At 41.7% G+C, this 19,858-nt stretch overlaps 2 protein-coding genes and 2 non-coding genes across 4 annotated transcripts; all 4 read left to right on the top strand.

The window, feature by feature from the left end:
* The first annotated feature begins 5,626 nt into the window (after nt 1–5,626).
* Nucleotides 5,627–10,846, top strand: rpl10 (ribosomal protein L10). The gene is made up of 6 exons (XM_061841613.1): nt 5,627–5,784; nt 6,449–6,507; nt 8,079–8,186; nt 9,993–10,131; nt 10,214–10,376; nt 10,636–10,846. Exons 1-6 carry the CDS (start codon nt 5,762–5,764, stop codon nt 10,789–10,791), a joined length of 648 nt encoding a protein of 215 aa, XP_061697597.1. The 5' UTR covers nt 5,627–5,761; the 3' UTR covers nt 10,792–10,846.
* On the top strand, nt 6,587–6,719 carry LOC133497349 (small nucleolar RNA SNORA70). The gene has a single exon (XR_009794032.1). It is a non-coding gene; the product is annotated as a small nucleolar RNA SNORA70 (small nucleolar RNA).
* On the top strand, nt 10,442–10,574 carry LOC133497350 (small nucleolar RNA SNORA70). Its single transcript, XR_009794033.1, has one exon. It is a non-coding gene; the product is annotated as a small nucleolar RNA SNORA70 (small nucleolar RNA).
* A 3,098-nt stretch (nt 10,847–13,944) lies between the features above and the next one.
* Nucleotides 13,945–19,220, top strand: LOC133495427 (solute carrier family 46 member 2-like). Its single transcript, XM_061810044.1, has 5 exons — nt 13,945–14,661; nt 14,857–15,066; nt 16,164–16,335; nt 16,781–16,864; nt 17,761–19,220. Exons 1-5 carry the CDS (start codon nt 13,948–13,950, stop codon nt 18,153–18,155), a joined length of 1,575 nt encoding a protein of 524 aa, XP_061666028.1. The 5' UTR covers nt 13,945–13,947; the 3' UTR covers nt 18,156–19,220.
* Nucleotides 19,221–19,858: the final 638 nt, after the last annotated feature.

Genomic DNA, 19,858 nt, shown 5'->3' with positions numbered 1-19,858 from the left:
CTGTCGAATAAATTTATTGGGAAATTAAGTGTTAGTTTAAACAGCATTATATTATGTACACAGATAAAACAATCTTAGTGTTGACCTATACACAGTAATCACGTGTATCGAAAAAGCCTTGAACAGATAATGCATTGTTGTTGGGGGGGGGTCCTTTTTATTCTTTTACTATTTTTATAAACTTCTTGTTAGTTGTTCTTTCTGCCTCACTGTACAGTATGCACTCACACAGAGTTCAGCAGGAAGGGGATGACATCATATGATCTCATGACTAAAGCACTTGAGCCCAGCACAGACCTGCAGAGACATGACCTGCTCAGTGGGAGACATGGACACACATGGTGGGGCGAAACGCGTTCGGGGTATTTTATTGACTATACCCTGTTAGAAATAGACGGCAGCTTCTCTTCACTTTGGTTTTAGTTTGCTTTAACGTATGACCATCACCACACTCTCGTGGCAAACTTGATGTCATGCCATTGCCGGAAGATCACAGCAGGATCCGATCAAAGAGCTGTGATATCATCCCGAGGGATACATGGCTGTTGTCTAAGTTCATTACGTTATTTGCCAACATAGCAATTTATCATAGGATATTCCGCATCTCAATAGAAGCTTCATGAATGTGCATCAAGACAGTTTTGGGTGCATTTTAATTCATGTCATGTCATGTCATTATCCAAGCCGCTTATCCTCACAAGAGTCGCGGGGAGTGCGGGAGCCTATCCCAGCTGTCAACGAGCAGGAGACGGGGTACACCCTGAACTGGTTCCCAGCCAATCGCAGGGCACATCGAGACAAACAGCCGCACTCACAATCACACCTAGGGGCAATTTAGGGTGTCCAATAAATGTTGCACGTTTTTGGGATGTGGGAGGAAAACGGAGTGCCCGAAGAAAACCCACGTGGAGAACATGCACACTCCACACAGGCGGGTCCAGGATTGAACCCGGGTCCTCAGAACTGTGAGGCCAACGCTTTACCAGCTGATCCACCGTGCTGCCTATATTTATATTTATATTTCTCTACATAAACACAAACTCTAAGGGAAGCACAATATCTACGTCCTTTGACTATTTCTATATTTGCTGTGGCAACATGTCGTGACAAAATCAGGTACGTCAGACTCTATTGTTTGTTTTCTTAGGCCGCAGGTTTCCATGGCAGAGCCCAATCAACACTTCCCTTGCCACGCTTTTGTACACTCAGCATTTTTAAAAATCGTCTCGTTACTGACCTGGATCTTGTTCATGTGTGCTTCTTCTAGTCGGAAGAAAAACAAGCTGTGTCATCCAAATCAGTGACAGAAACATAAAGACACAAATGGCTTCCATATGCTCCATTTTGTCCCCTCAACAGAGGTCTAATATGGAAAGTTCTAACCTGGACTTGACCTGAATTTGATGATAACTTTGTAGACAGTGGTAACCCATTTCCCAGTATTTACCGCGTACCTGGCTATGCCTCTGAACATAAGCAGTCTCTCCCATGTAGGTAGTAATGCACTATATTTACCCAGTTACATCTACTCAAGTAACATTTTGTGAGAATAGTTTGAATTAACCATACTTTTTACCTTTACTTGAGTACATTCTTGTGAATAATTGAAGCTTTTGCACCCATACAATGATGGACATCTACTCGCTACCTTTATTGAGCCAAGAGTGTGCGCGCGATTTTTTTTTCAACTTCATCATCGACCTCTGGATAAAGGGGCCGTTGTGCCAATCCAACATAATCGCTTGGGTCATTTGTCGCCATTTCAACAATCATACGAGACAAGATAGTCACATAACAGCAGACAAAATGTCATTTTAGGGGGATAAAAAATTCTTGCGAGTGTTTACTTTTGAGACTCTGGAAAACATCTTTTTATCAGTCTTTTTCATCCATTCATCCATTATCTACCGCTTTTCCGGGTCGGGTCGCGGGGGAAATAGCTTCACCAGATATACTCAGACATCCCTTTCCCCAGCCACTTCTTCCAGCTCTTCCAAAGGGATCCCGAGGGGTTCCCAAGCCAGCCGAGAGACGTAGTCTCTCCAGCGTGTCCTGGTTCGTCCTCGGGGTCTCTTTCTGGTGGGGCATGCCCGCAACACCTCACCAGGGAGGCGACAAGGAGGTATCCGAATCAGATGCCACCTCATCTGGCTCCTCTCAATGCGGAGAGGTAGCGGTTCGACATTGACACAATCTTTTCATGCAACTCTTAAAATTTGACTCCCCAAACTTTGATACTTCAGACCATTTCTAACTTGAGACAACACCTTGCGGTAAATCTCACAGACACATATGCCCTCCCTCGCCCGTGTGGGGTTTGCATGTTCTCCCCATGCCGATGTGACGGTCCGAGCTCTCCCGGTACTGAAAAGTCTCCTTGTATATATTATTGCGCATGGGCGTATATTTTGTAAACTTCCGCCCATTCTGAAACATCCCCATCCATGCTTCAACATGTGCCATTTGACAACTTGTCGCCGAGTGTTCAGTGTCTCAGAAAGACAAACACAGCGAACATACATATATGTGTGTATATCTTTTTATCAGCTTTTGTCTTGAGGTTAGGTTAGGGTTAGGATATAACGTATGTTAGCTACCTCTATGTAGAAGAAGGGGAACTATGAGACCAGGGGATATTCCAGTAAGCGTCTGATACATACCCAGAGTTCCCCTGTTAGTAATGCATGCGCATTCATCACAAGGAGACTTTTCAGCACGGGGGAGCGCTCAGACCGTCACACCGGCGTAATTTTTTCCCGGGTACTCCAGTTTCCTACCTCAGCCCAGATTCATGCAGGTTAGGTTGATTGAAGACTCTGAATTGCCCATAGGCGTGAATGCAAAGGCGAATGTCTTTTTTTTCCCGATACGCCCTGTGATTAGCTCGCGAAAAGTTCAGGGTATACCTTCCCTCTCGCCCGAAGATTGCTGGGATAGGCTCCAGGATGCCCGCAACCCTGGTGAGGGGAACTGGAATGGAAGATGATGATGAAATTCATCATAACCATTAATTGTACAATAAAATGACTGAATGTAAAATGACTTAGTTATTTATTGGTGATTCTGTGTTACTGAACATGACCTTTTTTTCACATATTTTGTTTTAAAAGAGCAAAATCTTTTTCTGCTGCTCTGATCTGATCTCGCTGTGACTGCAGGCCTAAAGTCATCTTGATTGTGTATTTTCAAAATTTGGTTTTCAATTATCAGTACAAGGGCACCTTGGCTCAGCTGGTTAAGCGTTGGGTTCAATCCCGGGCCCGCCTGTGTGGATTTTGCATGTTCTCCCTTTGCTTGCGTGGGTTTCCTCCGGGCGTTCCAGTTTCCTCCCACATTCCAAAAACATGCAACATTAATTGGACACTCCAAATTGCTCCTAGGTGTGATTGTGAGTGCGGCTGTTTGTCTCGATGTGCCCTGAGATTGGCTGGAAGCCAGTTCAGAGTGTACCCCGCCTCCAGCCTGTTGACAGCTGGGATAGGCTCCCGCACTCCCCGCGACCCTTGTGAGGATAAGCAGGTAAGAAAATGGATAGATGGATTATCAGTACAAGGAAATAGGGATGTTGACAGCTTTGTGATACTCCAGAGGAGCTGCTTTCCCAATTTTTGTGTTGTTACACACAAACACGCACACAAACTGACTATTCAGACCTTTTTTTTCTGCATCTTGTGACGTGGAGTTGACCTTGAACCCTTTTCTCACATTGTTCCCTGTAAATAACACACACCCTACCATAGACCACACCAATTGTGCACATTTCCGTTTTCAAAAAAGGTGTTATCAGCCACTCCCCGAAGTGTGTTTGTGTGCATCCCTATCACTACTTAGAAAAAAAAAAACACTGACTTGAAGAAACAATTTTTTGTTGTTTGCTCCCTATTAGAATGTCTTCCTTGCCCTTCAGACAAAGCCAAGTCTGGAGGGCTTCAGACAAAACAGGACGAGACAAGATGAGATGACCTTCACATGAGCCTCCATAGGGATCCCAATCAGAGTTCACTGGCCGCCATAGTTGGGATTTAAAAATAAAAATGTTGTGAATCGCTGATCGAGTAGTCATGTTGTTGCACAGAGCACACTGATGGACTTTATGTTTACCAGCCATCTAACCAGTACTAATATGAATATGTAGACGCTCTGCACATACAAATTTAACAGCAAAGTACAACATCTGGACAGGCATAAACAATTCATCCTCAGGGTCCATACAACAGCAAGTTCGGTAGAGGAGTTATTTTTTCAGATCTGGCCATTCTTTGCATTCCCATTATTGTTTTGATATAACAAGAGTTCAAAGATGAAATCATTATTTCTCAGTGTGGGTCGCAAAAGGAAACACCCTGAACTGCTTGCCAGCCAATCACAGGAGACATTGAGACAGACAACAGTCGCACTCACAATCACACTAAGGGGCAATTTAGAGTGTCCAATTAATGTTGCATGTTTTTTGGGATGTGGGCGGAAACCCACGCAGGCACGGGGAGAACATACAAACTCCGCATAGGCGGGGCCAGGATTGAACCCGGGTCCTCAGAACTGTGAGGCCAACGCTGTACCATCTGATCCCCCGTGCCGCCAACATTCACATGTATTCATTATTATTCTGTTGAAAATCTTATGAGCAAAAAAGTATTTCATCAGTATTATGAATCAGTCAGTGTGCATCCTTTGTAAATATATACATAACATTTTAAGTTGTGGGAGTGCATGTAATTTTTTTTTTCTCCAACAAACCAACCTCTTTTGAAGTGAAGTTTTTGACTAAAATTTGGCAATATTCAATGTTTTATTTTTACTTGACTTGTTCATTTTCACAGTATGTACCATTTTTTATTAGTGTGCTCCTGAAACTTGGCAGTTTGGCTTTCATACCTGCATCAATGTCAGGGCACCCTCCAGTGGGCAAAATTAGCAACACTTATATTGAAAAGTAGCAGTGAATAAATTATGTTCGGCGGCACGGTAGGGCGGCTGGAAAAGGTTGCCCTCACTGCTCTGAGGACCCGGGTTCAATCCCAGCCCTCCCTGTGTGGAGTTTGCATGTTCTTCCCGTGCCTGCGTGGGTTTTCTCCGGGCACTCCGGTTTCCTCCCACATCCCAAAAACATGCAGCATTAATTTGGGCACTCTAAATTGCCGCTAAGTGTGATTGTGGGTGCGGCTGTTTGTCTCCATATGGCCTGCGATTGGCTGGCAACCAGTTCTGGGTGTATCCAACCCATTGACAGTTTGGATAGGCTCCAGCGCTCCCGTGACCCTGGTGAGGATGAGCGGTAAAGCTATATATGTGGTGTGTGTGTGTGTGGTGTGTGTGTGTGTGGTGTGTGTGTGTGTATGTTATGTTACTCAATTTCCCGGTACAGTATTGTATTACATTTATTGACTACATCTGGTCGGAGAAGAAAACTACATTTCCCATACTTACCATGAAAGGCGACAACACGTCAATACTCTTACCGCTGTGGAATTTTTTCAAACATGTTTTAATGAACACGTTTCAATCAATTCCCGATATAAATCAACGTTTACTAGAAACGAAGCATATCCATTAAAGAAAAGTACGCATCCGCAAATGTGGTGGGAATATGACGAGCCGGAAGTGGGTTCAACTTCCTTTCCTCCATTCGGTGAGTGCGTGGTAGCGACGCGTTTTCTATGACTCTCCAGAAAAGTCGCTAATTGATAGTGCTTTGCAGAACAGAGAAGCGACCCCTTGTCTATATAACGCTTGTTCGTTTATTGCCTTTCAGATTGCAACGATGGGCCGCCGACCAGCCCGGTGGTAAGTTGACTCTTTTGACGTGTCAGGTTCCCGGCCTGGCCGGCAGACAGGCAGAATGTAAAATGGCAGCGGGTTCCACCGCGCGACATGTGGACTGTGCTATTGCTAGCTCACAAGCCTGTTGAATGCTGGCTCATTGACATACTAAAAGTCCTTTCTTGATATTACATTGTAGTCGCGGGTGTGTTTTGGCTAATGTTATCATTTCGTGGCGCTAATTATAGAGAAAATCTTTCGTGCAAAACTACCGCTACATTAGCATTCCGGTGTCCCAAGTTTGTGTTTTAGTTTTATGCGTTCAGTGGCATTGCGTTCTCACTTAATGTACAATTTTGTATCAGGGTTGTTTGATATAATTGCTTTACTGTAGTTTGATGTTACATTTTCAACCTTAATTCTGACAATACTCTATTTCATGCTCGTAAAATGAGCTAGGAAGCTTGAGTCTAGAACAATGTAGAACATAAACTGGCTCTATGAGATTTTGGTCCCTTTACGTTATGAGATCATATGACGTATGTAGAGGTACTAGTCTTATTTTTGAGGGGGTGAACTTAAGTCTTAACACTCTTTGTTTAAGCGACATCTGCCTGTTCTGTCGTCTTTTTGTTATATATAAACTATGGCAATCCCATATATATTATATTCAATGCCTTCTCTACAGTTACAGGTACTGCAAGAACAAACCGTACCCCAAGTCCCGCTTCTGTCGGGGTGTGCCTGGTGAGTTGGGTCACGTTCTCCTTCTTTTATAATGACTTATCCATTGTTGGTGTTTGACAGAGTGGTCTGCCAGACCACCCTGCAGCCTATTAAGCCGACTGGTCTTGCTGAGGTGCATTTCTAGTGTGCAAAGGCTGCAGACAGCAACTCTTTGGTTGTGTATGTCCTCAGCGGTGAGGTGCTGAGTTCTTTAAGGGACCACTGAGACATTTATTGCAAATAGGTGTGGAGCGGTTCACAAATCCAAGGTTCGGTTTTCAATTTGGCTCATGTTGACTTTTCGGAAAATTAAATCTGCTGAAAATATATCTTAACTGCAGTATTACTTTTTATGTGTTTATACATTAAGTTTCTTATAACTATGCCAATGGTATATCGTGACGAGCAGAGCAATTAAATGTGCTTCCATTGGATGACAAGATGTTCAATAAAGCTATGTACGCACCTGTTGTCATTCATACAACAGAATAAGTCATGCCTACCTGCAAATTGATCAGATTTTTGTTTCATCTGATACCTTTTGTGATATTTTTATTTGGTTGTTTACTGTGAGGTTTTTCTAATGAAAAGTGGGTACCTTGGCCCAGCAAGGTTCAGAAAACATTGGTCTAAATCCCTGAAACTTATCTTTTAATAAAAGCTCATTATTAAGTCTCATGACAGACATGTTTCATCATTCATGTCCAATAGTTTAGTAATAGGAGTGGTTATATTCTCTATCTCGTGAAAATTATATGTGAACTAAGATTATAAAGACCATCACTTCATAAATCTCCATCTCGTCTTTCTGACTTGGAATGCCATCACTGATTTAAGTTAAAATATGTTCTTTAGCTGAATAATTAAAATTTTAGGCTATTTAAATCCACACTGGTTTAACGGTGTAAGAATTAGTACGCGCGCATCGTCCTCCGGTCATTTTAGCATTGTGTATCCCCAGGTTGCTGAACTAGGTCTGACTCATGTTTCTAAAAACCAAATTACGACTCAAAACATATGCAGTCCATGTCAAAAATATTGGAACACAAATATATATATATTTTTTTGTACGCTGAAGGTATTTTGGTTTCAGATAAAAAGGTGAATGTGAAACAATTTCAGTGTTCCATCTTTCATTTCATCATATTTACATCTTCGTGTGTTAACTCAGAACAGGATCTTTTGTTTGATACCACCTGCTTTTTCAGTGAGCAAATTTATTGGTACATTATCAAATTCAAGAGAATAAGATTTAATATTTGGTAGCATACCTCTTACTTGCATTAACCGCATCAACCCAGGGATCCATGGACTTCATGACTGTTGGATTCTTCATTTGAAAAGCTTTTCAGGACTTTACTGCAGCCACTTTCAGTACTTGTTTGTTTCTGGGGGTTTCTCCCTTCAGTTTTCTCTTCAGGAGGTAAAATAGCGCTTGGTTAGGAGCCAAATGGCACATGGATTTTTTTTTTATTATTTTTTTTAATCCTTCCTAATTGAAAATAGATGGTATGACACTTTTGATTTTCCACAGTTGGAGATAGATTATAGTCTTGTAAAACCAGATGCTGAACACAAATCTTTTTTTGTAGATCCCAAGATTAGAATCTTTGACTTGGGCAGGAAGAAGGCCAAGGTAGATGAGTTCCCCTTGTGCGGTCACATGGTTTCTGATGAATACGAGCAGCTGTCCTCGGAAGGTGAGAAATGGTCAATCCTTTATATTTACTCTGTTCACTTATTTCTTGCATCTGGATTCAAAAGATTGACTAATGCAGAGATGCCAAAGGTTACAGAACATCTGTATTGTATTACTGAAAACGCAGAATGTTGACTCATTCCGGCTGTGATATTCTGCATTTTGGAAAAAAAAAAAAAACATTCAATGTCAAATGTCAAAGCCATGCTTATTGCTAAGCTATTGTTACAAAGAGTTGCAAAACATCGAAATAAGTAATTTGGTGAGTCAGTGTGCTTGTCACATTGGTTTGGGTGTAACTGGAGCCCTTTTGTCGAGAGTAACCAACTTTGAACAAAATAACAGACAATATTTGTTAATACTAAATAATAAACATTCACAGAGGACATCACATCTGAACCGGAACTTAATACATCACTTCAGAACGTGGGCAGGTTGCAAGCACAGGGTTCTCAGTATTTGCGGGGATTACGTTCCTTACCCCTCCCCATGACGAATCCAGAAAATCCGTGAATAATGGACGCAGTATTAAAATGCACACGTATATATACTATATTTTCACAACCATAAGATGCACTTAAGTTTTAAATTTTCTCCAGAATGGACAAGCGTGCCTTATGTGAGCACAGAGTTCCAAATTCTGTTATTTTTTGTGTAACCAGTTCATTAATGTACAACCAATGATGATTACGTAGATAGCGTGCATGCAAACTAGCGTATGTGTTAGCATACATGTATGCTACCACAAGGTGGGGCTCACAAGGCAGTGAGGAACAAATGTAATAATTGTTTTATTATTATGATGATATAGTCACACAACAACATTTGCAGATTTCGGAACAAGGCGCATATTATTAGATGCCCCGTCTATTTAAGAGAAAATTTAAACCTTAAGTGCAATTTAAACTGAAAATATGGTACATTTTGGGTGTGGGTGGGGGGAATAAGTCAAAAGCAAAATCTGCAAATATGCGGGTCCGCAAACGGTGAACCCCAAATGCACAAGTGCATACTATATATTATTTGTTAGTATTTCTAAAGTAAGGTAACCTATTTCAATAATTAAAGAAATTTTCATCATTTCAGGAGTTGTAGTCCACAAACAAGTGCATTGTACAAATTAAAAACTATTTACCGTACATAAATTGTCCAACTCAGTCCATCAGCAATGTTATTTTTATTGCAAAATAGAGTGTTGAGTTTAAGATTGACGTGAGGGATCTGATTGATCTGCTTTTAGACTTTTTAATAGACATTATTTTGCGATCAGTTTTCATGACATAAGTAGCGAAAGTAAATCAATCTTTTAGAGATGTTTTTGATGATGGGATGTCGAAATCTCATTTACTGGTATTAGTGCTTCAGGCTGCAACTGCGGCCACTGTTACAAGGTTGACGTAATGAGATTAAAATGACAAATACTGAAGCCATAATGGATTCATGATTGTGACTTCGGCACATATGTCAAAATATTGAAAATAAGGAAATTCAGAAACTTGTACAAATTGATCTGGTAGTACATTTTTATCAGTTGGCTTCTCCGCTACAGGTAAAAGTGACGAGTATTGTTCAGTGTAGTACCTTGTAGTTGGGCTCAGTTAACTTTAAAGGCTTGGACTATCTATATCCACCCTTATGTCCAACCTTTTCACCCTTGTGCTCATGTTAACACTTTTATAGGAGTAGTAGCAGGCCCAAAAGTGAGGGGCACCATTTTCAATGACCATTTTTTTTAAATTTTCTGTTATTCTCAGTCAATGCTTGCGATTTAAGTTGAGGCAGTACCTTTTTATCGCTGTCTATGCAGCTTTGGAGGCAGCCCGTATTTGTGCTAACAAGTACATGGTGAAGACCTGCGGCAAAGATGGTTTCCACATCCGCATGCGTCTCCATCCTTTCCATGTCATCCGGATCAACAAAATGTTGTCCTGTGCCGGAGCTGATAGGTGAGTGTGGTTATTCTAAAGATTTATTCCCATCTGGAGTGGAACTCCCTCAAAAGCAAAATTGTCCAATTTCTGTTGGTAGGCTCCAGACAGGAATGCGTGGTGCTTTTGGCAAGCCACAGGGCACTGTGGCTCGTGTGCACATTGGTCAGGTGATCATGTCTGTGCGTACCAAAGCCCAGAATAAGGAGCATGTGGTTGAAGCCCTGCGCAGAGCCAAGTTCAAGTTCCCTGGGCGCCAGAAGGTATAAAAGGGTCACTTAAAAAATGTAGTTGTTGAACTTGTGTAGCATAAATCGATCATAGAGCATTGCAGTTTATTAAGCCGACTGGTCTTGCTGAGGTGCGATTCTGGTGTGCAAAGGCTGCAGACAGCAACTCTTTGGTTGTGTATGTCCTCAGCTGTGAAGTGCTGAGTTCTTTAAGGGACCACTGAGACAAAGCTTCATCTATAGTTGCTGTTATTCTGTTTTTTGTGTCATTGCCATCTTTTTCTCTCCTCAGATCCATATCTCCAAGAAATATGGCTTCACCAAGTTCAATGCTAGCGACTTTGACGAGATGATGGCTGAGAAGCGTGTCATTCCCGATGGCTGCGGGGTGAAGTACATCCCCAGTAAAGGACCTCTGTCCCGCTGGAAGGCCCTCCATGCCGTGTAGAGCATCTGTAGCCTGTCATTGTCTACAACCAATAAAAGTGGCTTTCATTCCCAAAGTGTTCGAGTTCAGTAACTTATTGAGTCACAAATGCAGGTTGAGTACTGTTGGTCCAGTGTGTCGGATGAAGTGGTGGATTTCTCTGGTACGAGTCTTGTGCACAACATTTGTGGGGTGGAAGTGTGCGTACTTTCCGGTGTTGCAATAGCGACTAAGTCAGTCACTTTGGAGCATGGGCTTGCACAACAACAACAACAACAAAAAACCCTTTTGAACTTGTGATTTTTCATGGTTTTTTTTTCATGTGAGATGTGACTCACAAAATCTGCATTGTTTTACTTGAAAATTAGTTCAAATAGTTTTGACAACAAAAGTCTCAAGTTAGATCTATAAAACTATTTTAGACAAGTGTGGGCATACACGTTCCCGCAGCTAATCCAGCTGTCTCCCACATTCCAGAAACATCCGTGGTACATAATTGAAAAATACAAAATTCCCCTGTAGGTGTAAATACAACTGAATTATTTGTGTGGGAAAAGTAATGGACCCCTACACCATTTATACGCTGGTTTGGGCATCCTCAACCAACTTCCGAGCATGAACGGCCTTTTTTACGGAATGCCAGTGCATTTCAGTCTGATTCAAGTCTGGACTTTGACTAGGCCATTCCAACTTGTTTTATTTTTTTAAACATTCTGAAAATTGACTTGCTGGAGTGTTTGGGATTGTAATCCTGCTGCAGAACCAAAGTGTGTTTTCAGTTGTACGTTGCAAATTGATGGCTGAACATTTCCTATCAGGAGTTCATGTTCAAGAGCAAAATTCACGGTTCTATGAGTCACAAGTTGGATGCGGTTTTAGCTCTGTCTTCCTTCTTGTAGTGTCATGAACAGTGACCTTAACTGAAGCGAGAAGAGATCTGCAGTTCCTTAGAAGTTGTTGTGGGTTCCTTTGTAGCCTCCTGGATGAGTCATTACTGTCCTCTTACGATGATCTTTGTAGGCCGGCCACTCCTGGCAAGTTTCGCTACTGTACCGTGTTTTCTCCATGTGAGGATAATGGCTCTCTGGTTCGGTGGAATCTGTGCAGCAGCAGTGTCAGAGTTTTACACAATTAATTGAAATGCATTTTATTACTTTTTATTTGAGAGGCCCATAGTGATAATTATGATAATCATTTGTATGCTCGCCACGGGGTGATTATTATAACAAAATAAGGATGATAATGAATTATTTGGCCTGTTGGGCCATGGATGGGCAAGATCTTCCGGATCTGTTCACTTCATCCTTAATGCTCCATTATATACAGTGAAGAAAATAAGTATTTGAACACCCTGCTATATTGCAAGTTCTCCCACTTAGAAATCATGCAAGGGGTTTGAAATTTTCATCGTAGGTGCATGTCCATTGTGAGCGAGATAATCATTAAAACAAAAATCCAGAAATCATAATGTATGGTTTTTTTAAGAATTTATTTGTATGATACAGCTGCAAATAAATGTTTGAACACGTGATTAAACCAATGTTAATATTTGGTACAGTAGCCTTTGTTTCCAATTACAGTGGTCAAACATTTCCTGTAGTTGTTCACCATGTTTGCACACACTGCAGGAGGGATTTTGTCCCACTCCTCCACACAGATCTTCTCTAGATCAGACAGATTTCTGGGCTGTCGCTGAGAAACAGAGTTTCAGCTCCCTCCAAAGATGTTCTTTTGGGTTTAGGTCTGGGCACTGGCTAGGCCATGCCCAAACCTTGATATGCTTCTTACGGGGCCACTCCTTGGTTTTCCTGGCTATGTGCTTCGGGTCATTGTCATGTTGAAAGACCCAACAACGCCCCATCTTCAATGCTCTGACTGAGGGAAAGAGGTTGTTTCCCAAAATCTCACAATAAATGGCCGTGGTCATCCTCTCCTTGATACAGTGCACTCGTCCTGTCCCATGTACAGAAAAACACCCCCAAAGCATAATGCTACAACCCCCATGTATCACAGGAGGGATGGTGTTCTTGCGATGGAACTCATCATTCGTCTTCCTCCAAACACGCTGAGTGGAATTATGATCAAATAGTTCCATTTTGGTCTCATCTGACCACAAAACTTTCTCCCATGACTCCTCCGTATCATCCAAATGGTCATTGGCAAACTTAAGACGGGCCTTGACATGTGCTGGTTTAAGCAGCTGACCCTTCTGTGCCATGCATGATTTCAAACCATGACGCCTTAGTGTATTAGCAACAGTCACCTCGGAAACGGTGGTCCCAGCTATTTTCAGATCATTGACCAAGTCCTGTTGCGTAGTCCTGTGCTGATTCCTCACCTTTCTAAGGATCATTGAGACCCCACGATGTGATATCTTGCGTGGGGCTCCACTCCGATTGAGATTGACCCTCATGTTTAGCTTCTTCCATTTTCTAATGATTGCTCCAACAGTGGACCTTTTTTCACCAAGCTGCTTGGAAATTTCTCCGTAGCCCTTTCCAGCCGTGTGGAGTTGTACATTTTGTCTGTGGTGTCTTTGGAGAGCTCTTTGGTCTTGGCCATGTTACAAGTTTGAGTCTATGGGGTGGACAGGTGTCTTTATGCAGCTAATGACCTCACACAAGTGCATCTGATTCAGGATAAAACATGAAGTGGAGATGGACTTTTTAAGGCGGACTAACAGCTGATAGACAGGTGTTCAAATACTTATTTGCAGCCGTATCACACAAATAAATAATTTAAAAAATCATACTTTGTCATTTCTGGGTTTTTCTTTTTAGATTCTCTCTCTCACAGTTGACATGCACCCACGATGAAAATTTCAGACCCCTCCATGATTTCCAAGTGGGAGAACTTGCAATATAGCAGGGTGTTATACTTAATACTTATTTTCTTCACTGTATATGTTTATAAGAGCCTATTTTGCAAAAGTAAGAAATAGAAAAACAGATGGCAATTTTCAAATGTTGGGAGTAAAAGTAAAAAGTCACTGGAAAAATACAGTACAAATACCTGTAAAGTCTAAAGACAGTAATGAAGTCTTCAAGTACTCAGTTACTTTTCATCACGACAATTGTTTATTTAGTTTGTTTTAATCTTACTTGCCGACTAGTTGCATGCGAATGTTTGTTTAACCAGCATGGCAAAAGATTCCAGTTCAGGAGCCGGAGAGAGAACATGACTGGTGGATCTTCCTTTGTCCAGGTGTTGACAAAGCTGCAGTTCCGAGAATGTACGTGCCATTCAGTCACAGATATGCATAGAGGCCACTTACTCTGGGGCATTCAGCTGGTGGCAACGGGTGTTCAGTTGGGGAACGCGTTCTTCTTGACTATTCTCCCCATGGTCATCAAGGAAAGATACGTTAACGCGACTAGCCAATCGGATAGCAACCTATCCCGGAAGGATGACGGCTGGCAGGTGTCTGTGTCCAGCTTCTTCATGACTTACAGAGTCCTGAATCAACTGGTTCCCATCCTACCGGGACTTTTTCTGGCATGGCTCGGGGATACGGGCTGGAGGAAAAGCCTCATCGCGCTCCCGCTGCTGGGCCTCACGCTGTCCCGACTTGTGGTCCTATTCATGTTGATATTGAACTGGCCGCTCAAGGTCTTGTGGGTGGAAGTGGTCCTCACTGGATTGTGTGGGGGTTCCACTGTGTTCTGGAGTGGCGTCATGACTCTCTTGTCTCTGAGCTCCACGGGGCGGGATAGATCCAAACTACTGATGAGAGCAGAGTTTATCAGTGGACTCTCCGGTGTCGTGGGCTCTTTGACGGCTGGACACTTGTACGATTTCTGCAGTTCAACCCTGAGACCAGGTGTTGTCACCTTGCTGCTGTGTTTTCTGCTCCATGCGTCCTGCATGCTCTATGTGATCTTCTTCCTACAGGTGAGTGTTCTGTGGTTGTGGAATTTCATTCATTAGTCTAAAAATATATCTAAAAATCCATCCATCCATGCATTTTCTTACCCGCTTATCCTCGCAAGGGTTACGGGAGTGCTGGAGCCAACCCCAACTGCCAACGGGCAGGAATGTGTGTGTGTGTGTGCTGTTGTTGTCATCGAACATTGGTGATAACTTCAGCGATATATTCCCACGCAGGTAGGAGCGTTGTGTGATAACCAGACTCCGAATAAAGCCAACGACGAACCCACATGTGACCATCCACGCAAATTTGGAAACATAATACTGTTGTGGCTGTCAGGAGTCCTCTACAATGCTGTGGATTCTTCAACCAGAAACATACTGGTCTTGTTTCAGTTGATGGAGCCTCTCCACTGGAATGTGATTCAGGTGAGACAGTTTCGTATTACCCGGCGATTAGAAGATCATTACAAATCATGAATAAATTCCAATAGGAAGCACATTACGTTACATTTAAAATGAAAATGTATGTTATCCGGGCACTCCGGTTTCCGCCCACATCCCCAAAAACATGCAACATTAATTGGACACTCTAAATTGCCCCTAGGTTTGATTGTGAGTGCGGCTGTTGTCTGTCTCCGTGTGCCCTGCGATTGTCTGGTGACAAGATCAGTGTGTACCCTATCTCCTGCCTGTTGATAGCTAGGAACTCTTTTGTGTGTAAAAAATATACAATCTGAATATAAAAACAAAGTCTTTTAAATGTCCGGACACGAAGGCGTTCAGATCATCCTCCAGTTTTCACAAGATAGTGTTGCGAAATACATCTGATGATCTCATAAGAATTTGTTTAAAATGTAAAAACCAGAAATTCTGGTTCTGTCAAACCAACAACATGATCCAATCTGTTGTCTCTGCTTTCAGCAATTCTGAGTATTAAACACGAGCACGTACCGCACACATTGCAGCGGTGAGCAGCTTTCCAAAATCCCGGAAATCCAGCCAACACAAGCATACTTAAGGATTTGCAATTGTAGATATTAAACAGGTTTTAAAGTACCATATTATCCGCACTATAAGGCGCACCTTCAATGAATGGTTTGAAGACTTTTTTTCATATATAAGGCGCACCGGATTATAAGGCGCATCGCACTGTAAGGCCCATAGAATAGACGCTACAGTAGAGGCTGGTTATGCATCCATTAGATGGAGTTGCACTAAAGGCTCAATATTGACCCATATATAAGGCGCACCGGAGTATAAGGCGCACCGTCGGCTTTTGAGAAAATTAAAGACTTTTAGGTGCGCCTTTTTGCGTGGAAAATACGGTAATGATTGTTGGTGTCACGGTTTTCTGTGCAGGAGAGACTTAAGCACACCATAGGATTTTCAGTCACGCTAATTTTTTTGGAACGTCTGAAAAGTGAATTGATTGGAAGAGGATGCAGTAGGGAATGCTAAAATGGAGCGTGAACTGTATGAGCAGCGCGCTAAAGCTTGTTCTGTGATCCGTGCGGCTCCTGCAGGTCGGCTACGGCAACGCCTCGGGCTTCCTGATTGCATTGTCAAGCTTCCTAAGTTCTGTGGTTTTATCACGTTGGCTCAGCGATAGGTCTCTGATCACCATCGGCCTGCTCTCCAACGCTGCTGGCATGCTCCCTATGGCCTTTGCCACCACTACGTACATGTTCGTAATTGGTAAGTTTTTTGGGGTCTTCCATTTTTAAAAATCTACCACCATGCTGAGACCAGTAAATATAACCGCAACTTACCGAAACACAGGGTTTGTGGACAGGTTTCTAGATTTCTCTTGTTCAGTCAATAGGTACTGGAAATTTATTGACAAGAAGGAAAGATGAACAATCTTGCTCTATGATAGGATATGTTGCTTTATTTGTCTGAAAAGTCAATCACATAACTCACAAAGGAAAATTCAAATTGTACCCAGTCCTCTCCAAACCTGGCCCAGGGGTCTTTTGCAAACAATCTGTTTTTTTCATTTGTTCATAACTTAACAAGCATACAGTATATAGGGTCTGCTCTATTCTTTCTTTATTTTTACATCTTCTGCAATGATGCATGTGCAATGTTGTATTTTAAAAGTATGTGGTCCAACAATGGTAATGCCAGACTTTCTCTCCAGCCCGTGCCTTGACACTCTTCTCTCTGATGCCTGTTCCGTTCATCTGTTCGTTATTGTCCCAGCAAGTACACGGCTCTTCATACAGTGAGTTATTAATCATTTATTGTCTGGACTTTGCATGTTCGCCTTATGCTTTCCTCATGCTATCTAAATTGCCTTTAAGTGTGATTTTGAGCATGAATGGTTGTTTGTTAATGTGGGCCCTGCGATTCACTGGCAACCAGTTTAATATTGTTTGCCAAAGTATCTGTTTGTGGTTCTTTTGTACTTGGGTTCATTTATTTCTTTAAACTTGTTCTTCGAAAACTATTCACAAGGCCAATTTACAATGAGTTCCTAAACTTAAAGTCTTGCAATGATGACAATATACAGTATGGTAGTTGAATCCTATAATGTAGAATTCCATAAAATTGTCCATTGCGATTTTTTAAAATGGATTTTTCTTGAAAATACCCCCCAAAAATATTTTAAAACCGACTTCACTAATTTGTTCTTCAGTGTGGTGCATGAATGAGGCCTCAAACGAGCAGTCCTTACCATGGCTCTTTGTAAGTTGTCTACAAAACATTTTTATTTTTTTTTTTTTGGCACGGACAGGTCGAGTGATTTGTAAAACAGTTTTGAGAAATGTATTCTACATGCCTGTTGTATCGAATAATTGTCTTGTACTGGGCGGATTTGTCATCATTTTGTCTTGGGGCACGAAAGGCATAATGGACTTCACTTCTTGAGTTGCAAAGAGCACAATTAATTTACCCCTGACAGCCTGACAAATACAAATGTGGTGTAAACAGAAAGAAAGCAAATTTTCAATGAACACCGCCATTACATGTTCGTTGTAACTCCAGCGTTCACCCTGATTGAGGTTCCCTCGCCTGGCAGTTACTGTGTTTACCGCTGTATATGTAGACGGGTCCAATGATAGACTAATGCTTATTTATAAAAGGTCATTATTTTATCTGGATTACTCTCATCCCCAGGTAAACTCCTGATCTCACTGCAGCTGTCTTTGAAAATTTCCAGTGCGGGAACTAATCTGCTGTACGCCAAGATTTACAAAGAGACTTTCAATTGGTTCCCTGGCCTTGTCCTCGTACTGTCCAGCTTGATATCCACTCTGGCCATCATACCCATAAGGTACCCTGAATGCATAATGTGTACAAATACACATAGCAGTATACCTAAAATGATAGTACTTTATCCGACACTTCCAGGATATTACCATAAATCGAAGGTGCCAAACTCAAGGCCCGGGGGCCAGATCCGTCCCGTTGCATGCTTTTATGTGACCCGTGGAGGCAAATCATGTGTATCAACTTCCATGATTTTTTTTCCACATCTGTACCAAAATTTCAAATTGTCCTGTGATAAATGATAACGTTGAGATATTACAAGCATTTTTGTGTTAACAAACAACAATAGTTGGAAAAAGCCATTACCCTTAATTTCTGATTCCAAAACTAGTTCATAGATTTCATGTGTAAATATGATGAGGCGATGAAAGATTTTTATCGTTTCCCCTTTGAGGGAAACCGCAAGTACAATGTGGCCCACGACAAAAATGAGTTCCAGACCCCTGCCATGTATGGTTAGAAAAAACATATGAATAATTGCATCCATTATATTGTTGTCTTCAGTACATATACAATGCTTCAAAAATATTGGACCACCACTGAATGTAAAGTTTATGTCACAGCTCCCCAGTTTGAACAGCATCAGTAAGTTTAAATTTTGAATTAATTTCACGAGATGAGATGAACATTACGGCTTTAATTTAGATGTTCAGTACTTACATCTGAATCTGATGTATCATTTAGAAAAGAGCACCTCCTGTTTGAACACACCATTCGTCAAGTGAGCAAAATTATTGGAACATGGGACTGACAGCAGTGGCTAGGATGAGTTTCCGGTTTGGGTTTTTACTTGTGAAGACTATGTTTAAAGTACTCAGAGAGTTCATCAAGTTAAACACCAGAGGGCGGTCTGTGTGTGAAAATACAAGCATTTGTCAAGTCGCACAACATTTGGGCCGTACCCAGTATTCTACGACCATTTGGAATGTCCTGCAAAAGAAAGAATTGCCTTTATAACAGACGTTAAACAGGCGGCTCAAGGAAAATCGCAGCTGTTGATGACAGAGAGCTGTAAAGAAATACAGAACCCTAAAAGAGTTGTTCATGACATCGGTGACAACCTGCAGACAGCGGGAGTGACAGCATCACAATCGACTGTTTGCAGAAGACTGCCTCAGTTATTCTATGATCACCTTTTACGGACTGATGAGACAAAGACGAACCTCCAGCAAAGTCATGTGAAAAGCCTGAACTTTTGAGAATGAAATGATCTGGTCCCCATTCCAAAGATAACGTGAAACCCAGTGGAGCTAATGTCATGTTGGGCTTTGCATAGATTTTTCTGCCATAGATTTTAGTAACCTGCATGGATGATCAGGAGGTGACCAGGGTCCGATTGGCTGGCAACCAGTTCAGGGTGTACCCTACCGCCTGCCCCTTGATGTCTGGGATTGGCTTCAGCACTCCCGCGACCTTTGTGAGGATAAGCGGCAAAGAAAATAGATGGATGGACATGATGCACAATCCATGGAGTAGTTTACAACCTCAAAAACCTGAAAGGAAAAATATAAACAAAGACAAAATGAACAGAGTAATGACTACCATCTACTCGAGACACCGGGAGATTGACGTCGTAGGTGTGAGTACTATAAAGTACTCATCATTATGTTGCTTTTAAATGGAGGAGGCCTAGTTAAAGTGGTTCATGTACAATGTAGGTTCATGCTTTTAAAATGTGTCACCCAAAAAAAATCTAAAAATACTGCACTTGCATCTCCAAATGCCACCACAATAACCAACATTAAAATACAATAGCGTCACAGTCAAGTGTTCATCAACAACGAGGCAGAGGGTTCTTTTCAAAGACTATATTTAATTTTATAATAATAATTTCTATAATAAGAAATTAATTTTTTCATTCATGTTAATTTAGTACCAGACTCAGCTTCAAGAAAGAAAATTACTACCAGTAAGTAGGTTGATAAATACTGCATATTATATTTAT

Source organism: Syngnathoides biaculeatus, chromosome 2 (genome assembly GCF_019802595.1).
Source record: "Syngnathoides biaculeatus isolate LvHL_M chromosome 2, ASM1980259v1, whole genome shotgun sequence".
NCBI classification, from domain to species: Eukaryota; Metazoa; Chordata; class Actinopteri; order Syngnathiformes; family Syngnathidae; genus Syngnathoides; species Syngnathoides biaculeatus.
This window is presented reverse-complemented; position numbering and strand designations above follow the sequence as displayed.

Bases quoted from the DNA above. Each gene is read 5' to 3' on its own strand.
- LOC133495427 (XM_061810044.1), top strand. From the start codon at position 13,948: ATGACTGGTGGATCTTCCTTTGTCCAGGTGTTGACAAAGCTGCAGTTC. The intron at 15,067-16,163 runs GTGAGACAGTTT...CGGCTCCTGCAG, and splicing joins TCCACTGGAATGTGATTCAG to GTCGGCTACGGCAACGCCTC. The intron at 16,336-16,780 runs GTAAGTTTTTTG...CTTTCTCTCCAG, and splicing joins TACGTACATGTTCGTAATTG to CCCGTGCCTTGACACTCTTC.
- rpl10 (XM_061841613.1), top strand. From the start codon at position 5,762: ATGGGCCGCCGACCAGCCCGGTG. The intron at 8,187-9,992 runs GTGAGAAATGGT...CTGTCTATGCAG, and splicing joins CGAGCAGCTGTCCTCGGAAG to CTTTGGAGGCAGCCCGTATT. The intron at 10,377-10,635 runs GTATAAAAGGGT...TTCTCTCCTCAG, and splicing joins AGTTCCCTGGGCGCCAGAAG to ATCCATATCTCCAAGAAATA.